This window comes from Urtica dioica, chromosome 5, assembly GCF_054948205.1.
Source record: "Urtica dioica subsp. dioica isolate 48M chromosome 5, U.dioica_male_clone48M_v1_H2, whole genome shotgun sequence".
NCBI lineage: Eukaryota > Viridiplantae > Streptophyta > Magnoliopsida > Rosales > Urticaceae > Urtica > Urtica dioica.
The window spans coordinates 32,322,074-32,338,936 of NC_142760.1; the positions used below are offsets into that span (position 1 = coordinate 32,322,074).

Genomic DNA, 16,863 nt, shown 5'->3' on the forward strand with positions numbered 1-16,863 from the left:
CTAGGTCAAGGATTCAAGTATCAATGAAACAGTTAAAAGACACATATAGCATGATCGATATGTATATAGATCACTTAAGATTAAGCTCGACAAACTAATGATTGTCGTTGTACCACATTTTTTATTTAGCTAAAAGGAAAAGGAAAAGAAAGCTATATGGCAGAGACAATAACACACATCAAGAAATAAAAGTATAAAAGTATGCTAATGATAATACAACTCATTGCAAAGTTCTAATACTTTATCATGAATCTTCCAAATAAAAGCATAAATATTTGCTAAATGATAAAATACAGCTCATTTCCAATATCTAATACTCCCTCCTCAAGATTGGGTACCATAATGAGTCTTATTTTGCCTTGGAGAAGATAAACCTATTTTGGCTGCAAAGATTTGGTTTTGGTTCTAATGCATGTCTGCTAGTTCTTGTTAAGTGCGCATATCGATTCACACAACAATCTATCTCAATATGAGTTCGCGCAAGATATAAATGGCTGGAAGTGACGCGAAACGACCGAATTGTCACAATACAGTTAATCTCTATAAATCGACATTCATTTTATCCATTGAAACACATCGACTGCCTGCTCTAGCAAATTTTCAACGAGAATCCATGATAATCGTCTCCTACATCAAACCATATGTCGCAAGGCGTAATACTAATTTGGACAAAATTAGTTTGAAATCATGGTGGCCGTGATTCCAATGATTTCGACTGAGTTGAGTAAAGATAAAGATTATTAGTGAGTTTTTTTCGGAGAAAAGTTGGTCTAATGGAGAAACATGTTATAAAGTAAAGACTAAAAAATCAAACGAAGACGGAGACATGAAAATCCGGGTATAGTGGAGAATCAGTCAATTTTTTATTTTTTATTTTTTATTTTATTTTTAAATCAGCTATTTGAAATAGATTTTGACTTTGATTTTGAATTTTTTTTATAATTATTTTCAGTAAAGCAATAGGCAGAAATGCACTAGAAAATGATAAATCAATGATGTCATATTTTCACGTAATACAAAGAAAGCAAATTTATGGATTTGCCCTGTGCTTATTAACTTTTCATAGTTGTCATTTTCTTTATTTTGCATCGTTTTTCTACGCGATGTCGTTTACGCTAGAGTCTCTACTCTCTGCGAATCGCACTCCTTTTATTCTTTGATCGCCGTGGATCCCCGCCGTCGTCTCACCTTCCTCGCCTCGCCGTGAATCTCACGCGCCGCTGCGAATCCTCATCCGCCGAGGTTCTGTGAATCCTTTGCCATCATCTTCAACAGGTATGCGATGACGTGTGTTGCTTCATTGTTTGAAAATCCACAGTCATTTGTCCTCTGTGGATTTATCATATACCGCATTCTCTAAAGCACAAATGACTTTACAATTACAATTAAGTAGTGCTTGCTGATTCCTCAAAACGAGCAAAAATTGTTTAGCAGATGGGAGATCTTGCAGCTGAGAAGCACGTCAAGTATGTCTTATCAGTTGAAAAGGTACGTTATTTTTGTACACGAGTGAATTATTATTTTTTCGGGGGTGTAATTTGGGAGAATGTGTTGAGAATCAGAGAAAGGATTCGATTGAATCTGTGGTAATGGAGCATCTGAGGATGAACGGTGCGTATTGGGGTCTGACCACTCTCGACCTTTTGGGAAAGCTTCAAGTTGTCGACGTCGACGAGGTTGTCTCGTGGATCATAACGTGTCAGCACGAATCAGGTTCATTTCTTTTTCGTATCACTAAATAACGACTTCCCAATAAGGGTTTGGTCTTTTTATGTGTTCTTGTTCTTGTCTTGGATCGGGTTCTTGTTGGTGGTTCATGTAATAGGACTGCCTTGAAATGAATTTTTTTTTTAATATTTTTTTTTGTTGTCCCTTTTGTGTGTGTGTGTGTGTATGTGTTGTTTGGGTGGGTTTGGAACAGGTTTTGGGAAGGATTACCCATGAAATGTTTCGGATCATATGAGATTCTTACAGCACTTAATCTCTTTAAAATGATTAGAATCGAACTTAAAGGATAGCCCATGAATGGTTTTCGTATCAGTTGCTTATGTTCATGTTGTTGCTAATTTTTTTTTTCCTAATTGAATAGATCAAATTAAAGCAATGTCTGTGAAGGATTTTAGTATCCGAATGGGTTGTTTCTGGTCTCTTTAATCGATTTGAATCAATTATACAGACCGCCGTGAATGGTTTTGGTCCTTTATTTGTGTGTATGTGTTGATTAGGTGGTTTTGGTGGTAACGTCGGGCACGACCCACACATATTGTATACGCTCAGTGCTGTGCAGATCTTAGCACTCTATGACAAGCTTGATGTTCTAGACATTGAAAAGGTCTCCAATTGTATCCTTACTTCGATTGATTCAAATCATTTGTAGATAGATTGCTTCATTTGGCAAAGTCGGCGATCAACGAAACTAAAGAAAAAAACATTGTTAGAGTACAGTTATTTTTCTTTTCTTTTACCCCTTTTTTCCTCAGCTTTAATTATCAGATGTTGCTGGGCTTCAAAACGAGGACGGTTCTTTTTCTGGGGACGAATGGGGCGAAGTTGATACAAGGTAGTGTCTCTTTCGCGCTTTTGGACTTAGGATTGTATCCTCTGAATCTCGAGAGAGTTGTTTATCGTTCAGATTCTCGTACATTGCAATATGTTGCCTCTCGTTGCTTCGCTGTTTGGATAAAATCGATGTCGAGAAGGCTGTGAACTTCATTGTCAGCTGCAAAAATCTGGACGGTGGATTCGGGTGCACACCCGGTGGAGAGTCTCACTCAGGACAAAGTATGAATCTTTATTATATATATATTGACTAGTACATAATATTTTAAGAGAAAAGTATTGAGCGGAATGATTCTATTCTCATTAATCGGAAGTATTTATAGAGTACGATTAGGTTAACAACTTCCTAAAATAAAGCAATAAAAATCTGTTATAGTTACAGCAAAATAAAATCAGAATAAAAACAAATAATACAATTAAAGCTAATTCCTAAAAATAGGCGCAGCTAATATTCTCAACCGACTAACACTCCCCCTCAAGTTGGTGCAAATATATCTATCATGCCCAACTTGCTAACGAGTTCTTCAAACTTTTGACGATAAAGCCCTTTGGTAAGTACATCTGCGAGTTGTTCCATTGTTGGAACAAAAGGTATGCAGATTTCTCCTCTCTCTAACTTCTCCTTGATGAAATGACGATCAATCTCCACATGCTTAGTTCGGTCATGCTGGACTGGATTGTGTGCAATGCTGATTGCTGATTTGTTGTCACAAAACAGTTGCATAGGAGCTTCGAAATCGATCTTCAATTCTTCCAGGATGTCTCTCAACCACATCACCTCGCATAATCCTTGAGCCATAGCTCTAAATTCCGATTCAACACTGCTTCTAGAGACCACATGCTGCTTCTTTGTCCTCCATGTCACAAGATTTCCCCAAATGAACGTGCAATAGGCTGAGGTAGATCTTCGATCGTCTGAGTTTCCTCCCCAGTCAGCTCACTCTTGTCGCTGTCTGTCTTCACTATATCATCTACATACACAATTAGGATGGCGATTTTACCTTCCTTGTTATGTTTGTAGAACATTGTGTGATCAGAGTGAGCTCGCCGATAGTCCTTCTCCTTCATGGCCATGGAGAATCTTCCGAACCATGCCCGAGGTGATTGCTTGAGACCATATAATGCCTTCTTTAGTCTGCACACATCTCTGCTAGGATGTTTGTCAAATCCAGGTGGAAGTTGCATGAACACCTCTTCCTCCAAGTCTCCATTTAGGAATGCGTTTTTTACATCAAACTTTAACAAAGGCCAATCTTGGTTCACAGCTAGGGACAATAAGACTCGTACCGTGTTGAGCTTTGCCACCGGAGCGAATGTTTCTTCATAATCCAGCCCGTAGGTTTGTGTAAAACCTCGAGCGACAAGTCTGGCTTTGTATCGCTCTACCTGACCATCAGCTTGATATTTGACCGTGAATATTCACTTACAGCCAACAACATGCTTTCCCTCAGGCAGGTGTGTCACCTCCCACGTGTCATTCTTCTTGAGTGCTCGCATCTCTTCCAAGACAGCCTCTTTCCACCGTGGAATACTTAGTGCTTCCTGTATAGAACTCGAGATCTCATTAGTGGTTATGCGGGTGATAAAGGCTTTAAAGGCTGGAGATAGGTTCAGGTAGGATACATAGTTCTACAATGGATAAAGAGGATGTTTGGTGCACTCTCGAACACCTTTTCTAATGGCTATCGGGTCCTTAAATTGATTTTGTTGTGGTGGTTCAACGGTATCACCCTGTTCACTATGGGCCGGTTCTTCTAAGGATTCATCAGAAAAAATGGGAGAAATGTTACCTTGACTGGAGCTTGGATCCGATGAGGGCATTGTTTCAAGTATTGGAGACTCGTGACTCCCCCTTGAGTGAACCCGGAATTCAGAGGTTGAGTCCTCAGTGGGACTAGTTTGGGAATCATAATCTGGTTAAATATTTGGTGTAGCATTAACATGATCAGGTTCTATGTTTTCATTTGTTACTTGCTTTGGTAAAACATTATTTAATTCCCAAAATTGATCTTCAATATGTGTAATCTCCCCCTAAAGAGAAGTTTTCTAAAAAAAAAAGGTTTTGATTAAAAAAATGTGACATCACTACTTGTGAAAAGTTTGCCCGAGCTTAGAGCAAATCACTTAAAACCTTTTTGAGTTGGTTTATACCCTAGAAAAATGCACTTAATGGCTCTAGGATCTAATTTTCCCCTATTTTTATCATGAACATGAACAAAGGCAACAGAACCAAAAACTTTAAGAGGTACATGTGTAAAGCACCGGTTATCAGGAAAATATTTTTGAAGAGTTTATCGGTGTGTTATAGTTCAATACTTTGCTTGGCATTCTATTAATTAGATATGAAGCAGTAAGTATTGCCTCATCTCAAAATCTTTTAGGAACATTCATAGAAAACATTAAAGCTCGGGCTACTTCTAGTAAATGTCTATTTTTTCTTTCGGCAATACCATTTTGTTGCGGTGTATCAACACACGAACTGTGGTGGATTATGCCTTTTTTATTTAAAAAATCTCCCATAATTTTATTGAAATATTCTCTTCCATTATCAGTTCTAAGAATTTTAATATGAGTTTGAAATTGATTCTTGATCATTTTGTAAAAATTCTTGAACATACTAGCAGCATCTGATTTTTCTTTTAATAAATAAATCCAAGTATTTCTAGTGTGATCATCAATGAAAGTGATAAACCACCTAGTTCCTGAAAGATTTTTAACCCTTGAGGGTCCTCACATGTCACTATGTATTAGGGAAAAAGTTTAGATGGCATGTATTTTAACGCAGGAAATACAGATCTTTTATGCTTAGCTAGTTGACAGATTTCACATTGCAAAGAATCCAGATCTTTATTCTTAAACAAAACAGCGAATAAATGTTTTAAATATCCAAAGCTAGGATGCCCTAACCGAAAATGCCATAACAATATTTTATCATATAATGATAGTAAACTAGAAGATTGAGGTTGCTGAATTTGTTTACTCAAGTCGGAATCGATGTAGAAGAGTCCCCCACTTTCCTTAACATTGCCAATCATCTTCTCCGATCGCCGGTCCTGAAGAAAGCACCCAAAAGAATTAAAGGTAAATTGGTAGAAGGAACCGAAAACAAGTTTACTCACAGATAAAAGGTTACGTGCGAGATTTGGAACATGTAACACATTATTTAGTGTAAGGAGAGGAGACAATGACAGAGCCCTTTCCAGCAATTGGCAATAAAGAGCCGTTAGCAATTTTTACCTTTTGGGATCCCGAACAAGGAAAATAGGAGCTAAACACATAAGATAATCCTACCATATGGTCTGTTGCCCCAGAGTCTATGATCCAAGGGTTAGTGTCTCCTATTTTGACATTTATAGCTGATATAAAGGTACCTTTTTGTGCTAAGGAAGAGGATGGGTTGGTGGAGGATGTCTGATGAGCATTCCATAAGTTAAACATTTGTTCTAAGTTTTCCTTGGTCAAAAAGGGTTGTTCGGATGACATGATTGGAGCTGCAGACTCGTTGAAGCTGTGAGAGGCGTGGGAGGCAGCTTTGTCACAAGCAGATCGATGTGATGGCTGGAAGTCTTCAAGCTTGCCATGGAGTTTCCAACACTTGGCCTTCACATGGCCAGGCTTGTGGCAGTGCTCGCAGATGGGACGGTCACCTTTCTTTTGGAAGCGAGTCGTCATGGCCGTAGTCTCAACCGGGATGTTTGCTGGCTCACTGCTTCTCGGTCCGAGCATGACCTGGCGACGGCTTTCTTCTCTTCGTACTTCTGCGAAAGCCTCTCGGGAGTTGGGCAGTGGCTCTCGTCCGAGGATTCTTCCTCTGACTTCATCGAGTTCTTTGTTTAGCCCGGCTAAGAAATCAAAGATCCTATCTTTCTCCACCATCTTTTGATAGATCGCACTGTCTGTGGAGCAGCTCCACTCATAGCTGCAATACAGATCTAATTCCTACCATAATGTCCTTAGATCAGTATAGTATTGAGTGACAGTCTTCTCACCTTGTTTTGCTTTTCTCAGACGAGTCTATCTCGAACAGCTGGCCAGCGTTGCCAAGATCCGAGTAACTTTCTTTTACCGCATTCCAGATTTCGCTTGCGGTTGATAGGAGTAGGTATGATCTTCCTAGACTTGTCTCCATAGAGTTCACCAACCATGACATGATCATAGAGTTTTCTGCCTCCAATGTTGCATAGGCATCGTCAGTTGCTTTCGGCTGCACTCTAGACCTTGAGAGGTAGCCGAATTTTCCTTTACCTTGGACATAGAGTTTGACCGATTGAGATCACTCCATAAAATTTCCTCCGTTCAGCTTGTGAGTGGTTATGGAGAGGTTGTTGGTCAGGTTGTGATCGGAATGACCAGCAGAGGAACTCGGTCCACCAGACCGAGTGGAAGTTCCGGTTGAACCGGTACTAATAATACTCGGATCAGTCATGAGAATTGGCTGAACCGATTAAGTATGTGTTTTAGGGTGTTTTTGCTTTGATACCATGTTAAAGTATCATGAGGTTCTATCTTAAAACCAATTGGTAATAGGAGGAGTAACCCATGACCTTTATAAGGAGCACAAAAGTTACATCCCCCGTCGATGTGGGACTTCCTGATATACCCCCCTCACGCCCAGGATTGAACAACTGGTGCGTGAAGTTTGTAGAAACGGGTGGCCCAACATCGAGAATGGGTTTGGCTCTGATACCATAAGAGAAAAGTATTGAGCGGAATGATTCTATTCTCATTAATCGGAAATATTTATAGAGTACAATTAGGTTAACTACTTCCTAAAATAAAGCAATAAAAATATGTTATAGTTACAGTAGAATAAAATCATAATAAAAACAAATAATACAATTAAAGCTAATTCCTAAAAATAGGCGCAGCTAATATTCTCAACCGACTAACATATTTTTTTTAATTTTTTTTTTTTTTTAATGAGACTTGCAGTTTTTTGTTGTGTGGGTGCTCTTGCAATAACGGGTTCTCTGCATCACGTCGACAAAGACCTTCTTGGATGGTGGTTATGTGAACGCCAAGTCAAATCCGGAGGTCTCAATGGCCGCCCCGAAAAACTTCCCGACGTGGGTTTTTATTGATGTTATAATTTTTATATATATATATATATACAACCTAGATTGAATCCATGAGTCTTTTGCTGGTTTACCTTTTTGTTATTTTATTTTATTTTTTTTGGTCAGGTGTGCTATTCATGGTGGGTTCTATCAAGCTTGATCATGATTGACAGAGTGCACTGGATCAACAAGGAAAAGCTTGCCAAGTTCATCTTGGACTGCCAGGTGAAGACTTTTTTAAGGTCCATCGCCGTTATAAATTCTTGGGGCAATAAAATTGGAAACGATATTTTTTTGGTTTATGGGAAATCTCAGGATACAGAAAATGGAGGCATCTCGGACAGACCAGACGATGCGGTTGATGTCTACCATACTTACTTTGGTGTTGCTGGTATAATCTACTCTCTGACTGCCCTTTTTCTTTTACCATACTTTACGCTAATTATTTGAGAGCTTATTGTGTTTGGGTCTGTGTTCTGTAAAATATTGAAAATAAAAGAAGGTATAGATAATTTAATATAAATATGTACTAAAGTTGCACATATATAATATGAATTATATATGTATATATTTTTTTATTTCTATTGATAAATTAGTTCAGATATAAAAGTAAATTAGTGGATGAAAAAAAAATATAATAAGATGACAGAAAGAAGTGAGAGATTCATTATAGGTTTCTATATGCAAAAGAGTCATTTAACCATTGATTTATAGCATATTAGTCTCTTTGAAAATCAGATTTACCCACTTAAAACTTAAGGCTTTCCTAATTTCCATCTCTTCTGCTTTCCAATATCAAACAGTTTTTCTCTTTTATTACTTATACAGTTCTCTTTTTTTTTTAATATATATTTTTTTTACAAATCGTGCTTGTCGATCTGCAGGGCTTTCGCTTCTTGAATACCCAGGAATCAAAGCTATAGACCCAGCTTATGCTTTGCCTGTGGATGTTGTAAATAAGATTCTGCTCCGAAGACAATGATATCGTTTTTCTTGTGACTCGGTAGTGTTTTTTTTTTTTTTTTTTTTTTTTTTTTTTTTTTTTTTTTTTTTTTTTTTGGTCTAGCAACACTAAATTATAACCTCCAAAAAAATTCCATAAACTTTATTTTAAATTTAGGGAACTTGCAAGTATATTGCTTTTAGATGTGTTTCTCACTTTCTGTTTGACGATTGGAGTTTCTAAATTCAGAACTTTGAATAGGAAAAATATCACATCAATACCATTGTTTTCTCGCATTGAAGTGAACAGGAAATCATAAACTATTCTTTTGTAATTTAATCTCGTCAATTTATGGTATTATAATTATTAATTACTCATCTCATATATTAACTCTGAACCAACAACAGAAGGCTAAAAAACAGGGTGGAACCAAACCAGCCAAAAAATAGCATTACCATGCATTTTGCTGAGATGGGTAAAAAAAAACCTATTCAGCAATTTTGGGAGTACAATAATTGTTGTTCTTTATCTGAAATGGTACTATAAATATCGGACTCATTTCTTCCTCTATTGTAATGCTTACTTTTTTTTGGCTTTAGCTTTCAAGAGAGAGACTTGAGTGCCAAGGCAATTCACTGAAACATTTCTATGGTATAACCATTTTATCTCAGCAGCAAAACAATTGCTAAAGAAGCGATCAGCTGTAATAAAATAGAGTGCCATTGGGACCAGCTCCGAGCCCGAATAATATCCTGTTCAATCAAAACAAAAAAAGAACTTTAAAATTCCATAACTGAATTAAATTCTTATGTGTTAAAAAAAAAACCATCCACACATTTAACCCTTCCCTCCAAACCATTTACAAGAAATCCCTTCACATGCTCACTTAAATTAGTCAAAAGATTTAGGGTTAGCTGTAGTCTCTGTCTTTCTACAAGTCTTCTTCTCTCTCCCCAAAACGAAAGAAGAAGAAAAAAAAAAACTAATTATCAACTAATCATTATAAACCCAACATTTCAAGGATTGATCATAACAATCCTATTAATATGCTATAAACTTTTAACTACTGCATCTTATACCACTGATTATCTAGTAATCCGTATAAATCCCACATTTTGAGTTTCGATTTTAATCATCCTATTTATAACACTTGCCTTGAACCCCAAGAATCAACCCGTACCTTTATCGGACGCAACGACGCAGCCGCGGCCGAAGAATCATTACTAAGCCCACGAAACCCGACATCGTACGAGATCGTCCCGTCGGCCTTGAAAAGCCCGAAATTCCTCTCGGAAGTGGGCCCCGACTTCTGATACTCGTTGAAGATCGCGAAACAGTAAGCCCTCACGACGTTCCCGGGCCTCATCGGCGTCCCTTTCCTCTTGGCGAGCCGCTTCCTGAGGTTGTAATTGTAGGTCCTGGCGTTGTCCCGCGTGGCGGCGGCCTCGTTCTCGTCCCCTTTGGAGGCCCAGCCGGTCTCGGTGACGATGACCTGCATTTTGGGGAAGCCGGCGTCCTCGAGGGCAGCGTAGGCGGCGTCGATCTGGGCGTCGAGCATGTTGTCGTAGCGGAGCCCCGTCTTGGGGTCGGAGATGCCCTCGGTGGTCTCGAAGAGGGCGTAGTTTATGTCGATGTTGCCCGGGTCGGTCATGTACGCCAGGAACGGGTACGCGTTCAGGCAGAACGGGGAGTTTATCTCGTCCAAGAACTCGAGAAGCGGTTTCATGTACTGAGCCACGCCTTCCTTGAATATGCACGACGATGGCGGGTACGACTTGTCGAAAACCGCCTGTGCACGTAAAACCCGATTATTATGTGAAAATAGTCCGTGAAATTTTACAAGAAAGATTAACTTTTTTTTTTTTTTTTTTTTTTTTTTTTTTTTTTTTATGTGAAATTCACCAACTGAAAAACTTGTTTATATGTGATTCTAAAAATGTAGTGTAAGTGAGGTAGCGCTATCTTGTAAAAAAAAATATATATATATATATATATGTACGCCACTATTTTCAAATTTAAAAAAAATGCTAAAAGCATTTCTCAAACTAAAACATAAAAAAAAAAATTGACCTAATTTCACTGCAAAAATCAACTGAAAAAACAGTTACAATGGAGTATGAAAGCATGAACAAGACATTAATTTTTTTTAATTTTTTTTTTTTACTTTGTATTGTAATCTGATGCCACTTTATGGTCTAGTATTGTTATTCAAGTTATATAAACAAAAAATATAACTCATCGCATAAAAAACTAAACAACTTAGAGCATATTTACAAACTAAAATAGCCTTTTTATAATTTTAAAACAGAAAATTAGGAAAACAGCCAACTTAAACGTTTGACATTGCTATATAGCCAACGTTTGGTAAATCTTTAACATTGCTAAGTTGGCTATTTAGCGTAATTGTGGAGTATTTTGATGCAAACACAGGTAATATACCAAAATGCCACAATTCTCAAAGTTCAAGGTCTTCTTATAAGGGGAAGAAAAAAAGTCGCTTAATTTCGCTTAAAAAATTAACCGAAATCACAGAGAAGTCTGATTCACCTGGGAGTGAGGGGTACTAATCTGAATCTTCCTCTCGAGTCCGAGCTTCTTGACGGCCTTGTGGACATTCTTGACCGCGCCCAATAGCGCGGCCCACATCTCATAGTCTGCTCCGCCGAGAATCTCGTTCCCGATTGCAATGCCGACTATGTTCGTCCCGGTCTCAACAAACGAGGCCACGTTTTCGCGGACCCAGCTCATAGCCCTGTCCTCGCTGGCGCTCACTTCCTTGACGAACGGGTTGTTGAGACCCACCTCGAGCTCGAGCCCCGTCCCGCTGAACGCCTTGAGGACCGAGTGGTCCGCGTCGAAGATGCGAACATTCTTGATCTTCGCTTGCCGGAGAAGCACCACCACTTGCTCCGGCGACGGAATGTTGTCCGCGAGCCGCCCGTAGTTTACTCCGTACGTTCCCGTGAACGCGTGGACTGTCTGAGAAGCTGCCAGAAAAAAAAATAAAAAATTATAAAGTGAGATCATTATGATTATGATGATGATCATGAATAAAAAGAAATGTACTACTAACTTACATCAGTTTCTAGTTTGATTCATTCAGAACTTTTTTGAGAAATCATGGAAATGTATTTATTCAATTCAATTTGACTAGTTTGGAAGTTTTTTAATAAAAAAAATAAATTTGAGAAAAAATTGTTGAGGTTTAGTGGGTCAAAAGAAGTACTACAACATTCAGAAATTTGAGAAATCATGGAAATGTATTTATTCAATTCAACTTGACTAGTTTGAAAGTTCTTTAATAGAAAAAAAAAATTAGAGAAAAAATTGTTGAGGTTTAGTGGGTCAAAAGAAGTACTACTACTAAACTTATATCAGTTTCTTGTTTGATTCATTCAGAAAATTTTTGAGAAATCATGGAAATGTATTTATTTAATTCAACTTGACTAGTTTGAAAGTTCTTTAATTAAAAAAAAAAATAAAAAAATTGTTGAGGTTTAGTGGGTCAAAAGAAGCAAGTAGTGTTCATAAAAAAATATGCATATACCCATTAAATAAGAGAAAAGGAAATAGGTAAAGATTTTGTCTTTGATACCCAGAAGTCTCAATTGATCAAAAATGGAAAATAATTCATGCGACCCAGAAAATTCTTATTTAAAAAAAAAAAAAAAAAACCCAGGTATGGTTATGTTTTCTCGACATGATCAACATCAGAGAGTAAAGCAACTATGTTTTATACCAAAAATTCTAATTAGATAAAAACTGAAACAGGAATTCATAAAAACCAGACAATTCTCATCAGCAAAATAAACCCAATTATGATTTTTTTTTTCCCTTTGTAACTGACATGATCAACAACAGTGTTACTCAACCATCAGAGCACAGAAAAGTAACCGTAAACTTAAATCTAAAATATAAACAATCACAAACAATTAATGGTTTTAATTACAAAACTGTCAAGAACACAAAGCAAAACAGAAAAGAAGAAATTCGATCAGAGAACAAAAGAAAAAGGTAGGAGAAAATTACCAATTGGAGAGAAGAGGACCAAGAAGACTTGAAAAATCTGAGCAAAGACTCGCACAGTTTTCATGACTGTGAGAGTAGCGAGATCAGCGAGAGAGAGAGAGAGAGAGAGACAGAGGGAAAGAGAGGCTGATAAAATTACTAAAAAGGAATCGTTTTTAATTTTAATATATTTTGGTAAAGATGATGACTAAGCCAACATGGGTTGTTGGTGCTTCTGGTGTTGATGAAGTGGACCAAGCACAAGGGCAAATCTGGAATAGTAAATTACGAAAGAACTCCTGATTTCAGTGCTCTGATTCTTCTTCCTCCTCAGAATTTCCATAGAAGAAGGAGCAAAACAAATACTAAAATAAAAATCTTTATGTGGAGATAAATTATACAAAGACTCCCCAAGTGACAGTCTTTATATGCCCTCTCTCTCAAAGTTCTAAGCTTTTTCTCTTCCTTGAGATCAAGAACCAGAGAAGCAAAGAAAAAATTGAGATTGGTTTTTTCGTGGTCGTTTTCTCAGACTTTTCGTGAGAGAAAAAGAGAGAGAGACAGAGAGAGAAATATTTGAGTTTAATGGGGTATATAATAAACTGAATGTAGTGAAATTGAATTGGGATTTGAGTTCAAGAGTGTTTGTAAAACTTTTTCTTTGATTTGATTTAATTTAATATGTTTTTTACTTTATTTTTGCTGACTCGATTCTTGTCCAGACCAACGTGGCAGATTTTACTTCGTTGTTGTTGTTGTGGTTGTGTCTTGTCTTGTGTGTCATTATAATTATTCTATAACTAAATTTCTTGAAGTTTGAATGCTTTGACGACCGTATTATTTCGACTAGAATTCATTCACTTTGATTGAGCAAAATCCCCACTCGCACGCATTTCACAATAACGACCAACTTCAGTCGTTTCATGCTCTCCTAATATTTCGTTTATTTTATTCCCTCTCCATGAGAACTCTGTGTCGTAATAGTAAAGACTAAAACAAGCAAATGATCACCGGCAAAATTATCAAAATATGAAACCATACATTGGTACTCAATGCACAAAAAATAAAGAAAATATTGTAGAATTCGTAACCAAATCATGAAGAAAATCTATTAGGGACTTTCAAAGTGAAAAATCGACAAAATAAATACGCCTGACTCATCAGAAGAGCGGAAACGGAAAGGTAATGCAAAAATATATTAAAAAAATATAAATAACACATTGAAGTGGCTTAGAAAAATTCATCATCGTAAAACAAAACAATATCAATCAGTTAATGATATAATAAAGATGATCTTTTAGTTATTTAACTTATAAGGTTTTGTATAATAGTCAATTTTTTGTTAATTTTCTATAAATAACCACCTCAAATTATTTACGGCACTAAAAAATACAAAATAAAATCCCAAAATAAGCAAAAATATTTTTGTCTTTTTGAGTTCCGTAAATAAGTAAAAGTGACTATTTACAAAAAGTTTACAAAATGTTGGCTATCTAGCAATTCTTAGATTTTCGGTGGCTTATTTGGCTCATTTTTTTGTAAATTATAGACAATTACAACGTTTAAAATTGCTATATAACCAACGTTTCGTAAATCTTAGATAAATAGTCATAAAGATGACATGACCTAATAAATGAAAGTGATTATTTATCTAAAATTTACGTCTGTAAATATATGAAAGTGATTATTTACTTAAGATTTACGAAATATTAATTATTTAACAATGCTCAATTATAAATATGATTATTTACCTATTGAACCCTAATATAATTTATGTACTTCGTTATAAATTCACATGCATAAAGTATAATGGATGATTAACAAACTACAAATTTAATGATCTTAGGAGATTTTGACTTAATGATCTTCAAATTTAATTTATATTCAATGATCTTTGATTCACACACCAAAAAAAAAAAAAAAAAAAAAAAAAGAACCGCGTAGTGACGTGACCCACATTTAAAAGACGCATCAATTCATTTGTTGAAAAACATGAAAAACAAGGGACTGGAATTAGAACTTTGTTTCCTAAAAGTGTTCGATATTCGAAATGGAATTAAAAATAATAAAATCAATGGATTTATTAAACCAAACCAACCCGAGTTTCTTGAAAACTGCCGATTTGTGTTGATTAAGTTTGGGATAATGTTTTTTTTTTTGTATAAATATTTTCCTCTTTGCAAAACTGAAAAACATGTACATAGATTGGGTAACAATTTGAGTTGGTTAGTATCGGGGTACCTTTTTTCGGTTACATAATATTTTTCTCATTGCGAAGCTCATATTATATCAAGTAACAATTGCTAAAGTTGACATTTTAGCTTGTCACTCAAACCTCTTTATTCAAAACTTTATTGACATGAATATTTGAACTATTCGTCCATTTTTTTTTTTTTTTTTGAAATGAAGAACATCTCTCATTCATTAAGCAGATATAGATCTTCGGCAACAGCAAGTTCAATACAGGGAGGGAATTCAAAAGGCCAGCAACAATTAGAGGGCCTATTCATCCAAAGTAACAATTTGGTTGAGCATTCAAATATCACATTAAATGGGAATTTAAATGAAAATGAAAAGAACTTGCCTACACTTGAACTCAGTGAAAATGTATAATAGCTAAGTTATAAAGTATTTAATTCATATAATTCTCAAATATTTATTTTCAATACTATTATTCTTATTATTTGATAAAACTAAATCATATTTTGTTGAAATTGAATATATATTACTATTGAAAGACTAAATATAACTAAATTATTGAAAAGACAACGTCCTTTCAATTTTTTTAATTTTTAAAAATCTAACAAAAAATTATAAACAATTGATATTTTCCTTATTTTATAACTACAATTGTTATTGTAGGAGAGACTCGGGAGTCGACGACTCACGGAGAGAAAGAAATAGAGAGTCCGCACGAATTCTTGACGAAGGTCAAGGAGAGGAAAAAAAAAAAACATGTCTAATTTTACGATTTTTTGTTTCTCTCATTTGATAAAAATTCACCTACAACGACGAGAGAGTCTGTTGTAAAGTATTGTTTTCCGGCGGCTATCTATCCCTTAATATCTCATGCATTTGCGTTTTCTGATAATACTGGCTCCATTTGTTCAATCGAAAAGATAAGAAAATAAAAAAATAAACTAATTAACTTTGACCATTGAACCTTCTTTATATTACTACCTACAGCAGCTCGTTATTATAAGTTCTCGTCACTTCTGTTTACTTAAAATATACAAGTTCGTCATTTTCCGAATTCATACTATCGGCAATAATACCTATAACAACAATTGTAGCACGCCATGAGATTAATAACCAAGTTCATGAAGACACAGTGACGTAACTGATGTCTATGTCACAACAACATTGTATTGTTAATTGAAAAATTACATGAACTACGCCAATTGTAATGTTGATATTACAAAGTAGCCAACGTTTCAAGATTTTAAGAAAAATAACCAACTTTTATGATGTGGCTATTAATTCCAATTTTGTACTTTCGTTATTAAAATCGGTTTATTTTTAATCAATTAAATATTTGATGTAGTTAAATTTTACTTTTAAGTTTATGAAGAATTTGTTGCAACTAGTCAATTCTCTAGCTTCTTTTACGATTTTAACATAAGTTTTATTTTAGGGTCCGTTAGAAAAATAATCAACTTAAATGTTTGACATTGCTAAATAGCCAACGTTTGGTAGATCTTAGGTAAATAGCCGTTTTCATGTATTTAGAAACGTAAATCTTAGATAAATAGTCACCTCCATATATTAGACCACATCATTATTTACGGTTATTTACCTAAGATTTAACAAATGTTGACTATTTAGCAATGTCAAACATATAAGTTGGCTATTTTCCTAATTTTCTGTTTATTTTATTAAAAAAATATATAGTCCACTAGGCCGAAATAAATTATACTAATTAAAATAGTTATTTTAATTTACTTCAGTTTAGTGAGCTATTTTTGTAATAAAATAAAACTTTGACTATTTTTTAAAAAGAAGTGTGGACTATTGAACTACTCCTAATTGTCCTTAAGTTTATTAATGATAGCAATATTTTCATTGACTTTTTTTTTTATATAAGAAATAATATATAGTAGTTGTTGGACGAGGTTTATGCGGTTCAAGAGTGGCGAGATCAATTCACTCTTCTTCCATCGATCACAAGGGATGGGTTTGGAGTTTTGAATTATGGATTCTAAACGTCACCTATGTATACAATTTAATATATATTTATATGATGCTTATTATGATCAGAATATATATATATATATATATATATATATATATATATAT

General features: G+C 35.4%; 2 protein-coding genes across 4 annotated transcripts; one reads left to right on the forward strand and one right to left on the reverse strand.

Annotated features, from left to right (window-relative positions):
* The first annotated feature begins 1,074 nt into the window (after positions 1-1,074).
* On the forward strand, positions 1,075-8,898 carry LOC149397940 (geranylgeranyl transferase type-2 subunit beta 1-like). Of its 3 annotated transcripts, none has more exons than XM_089614926.1 (10): positions 1,075-1,275; positions 1,432-1,488; positions 1,563-1,713; positions 2,226-2,342; positions 2,494-2,560; positions 2,633-2,781; positions 7,492-7,625; positions 7,743-7,841; positions 7,932-8,007; positions 8,501-8,898. In XM_089614926.1, exons 2-10 carry the CDS (start codon positions 1,435-1,437, stop codon positions 8,596-8,598), a joined length of 945 nt encoding a protein of 314 aa, XP_089471052.1. In that variant the 5' UTR covers positions 1,075-1,275; positions 1,432-1,434; the 3' UTR covers positions 8,599-8,898. The 3 variants fall into 3 exon arrangements, with proteins under 3 accessions (XP_089471052.1, XP_089471053.1, XP_089471051.1); XM_089614927.1 differs by having other exon boundaries at positions 1,075-1,242; positions 1,435-1,488; XM_089614925.1 differs by having other exon boundaries at positions 1,435-1,488; positions 8,501-8,897.
* An 85-nt stretch (positions 8,899-8,983) lies between these two features.
* Positions 8,984-13,147, reverse strand: LOC149397941 (glucan endo-1,3-beta-glucosidase 14-like). Its single transcript, XM_089614924.1, has 4 exons — positions 12,589-13,147; positions 11,107-11,546; positions 9,740-10,348; positions 8,984-9,311 (listed from the first exon to the last, which is right to left on the reverse strand). Exons 1-4 carry the CDS (start codon positions 12,650-12,652, stop codon positions 9,222-9,224), a joined length of 1,203 nt encoding a protein of 400 aa, XP_089471050.1. The 5' UTR covers positions 12,653-13,147; the 3' UTR covers positions 8,984-9,221.
* Positions 13,148-16,863: the final 3,716 nt, after the last annotated feature.

Coding starts and splice junctions, on each gene's coding strand:
- LOC149397940 (XM_089614926.1), top strand. CDS start 1,435: ATGGGAGATCTTGCAGCTGAGAAGCACGTCAAGTATGTCTTATCAGTT. Junction 1,489..1,562: donor ATGTCTTATCAGTTGAAAAG/GTACGTTATTTT, acceptor GTTGAGAATCAG/AGAAAGGATTCGATTGAATC. Junction 8,008..8,500: donor TACTTACTTTGGTGTTGCTG/GTATAATCTACT, acceptor GTCGATCTGCAG/GGCTTTCGCTTCTTGAATAC.
- LOC149397941 (XM_089614924.1), bottom strand. CDS start 12,652: ATGAAAACTGTGCGAGTCTTTGCTCAGATTTTTCAAGTCTTCTTGGTC. Junction 10,349..11,106: donor TTAGTACCCCTCACTCCCAG/GTGAATCAGACT, acceptor TTACGTGCACAG/GCGGTTTTCGACAAGTCGTA. Junction 9,312..9,739: donor CGTCGTTGCGTCCGATAAAG/GTACGGGTTGAT, acceptor TTGATTGAACAG/GATATTATTCGGGCTCGGAG.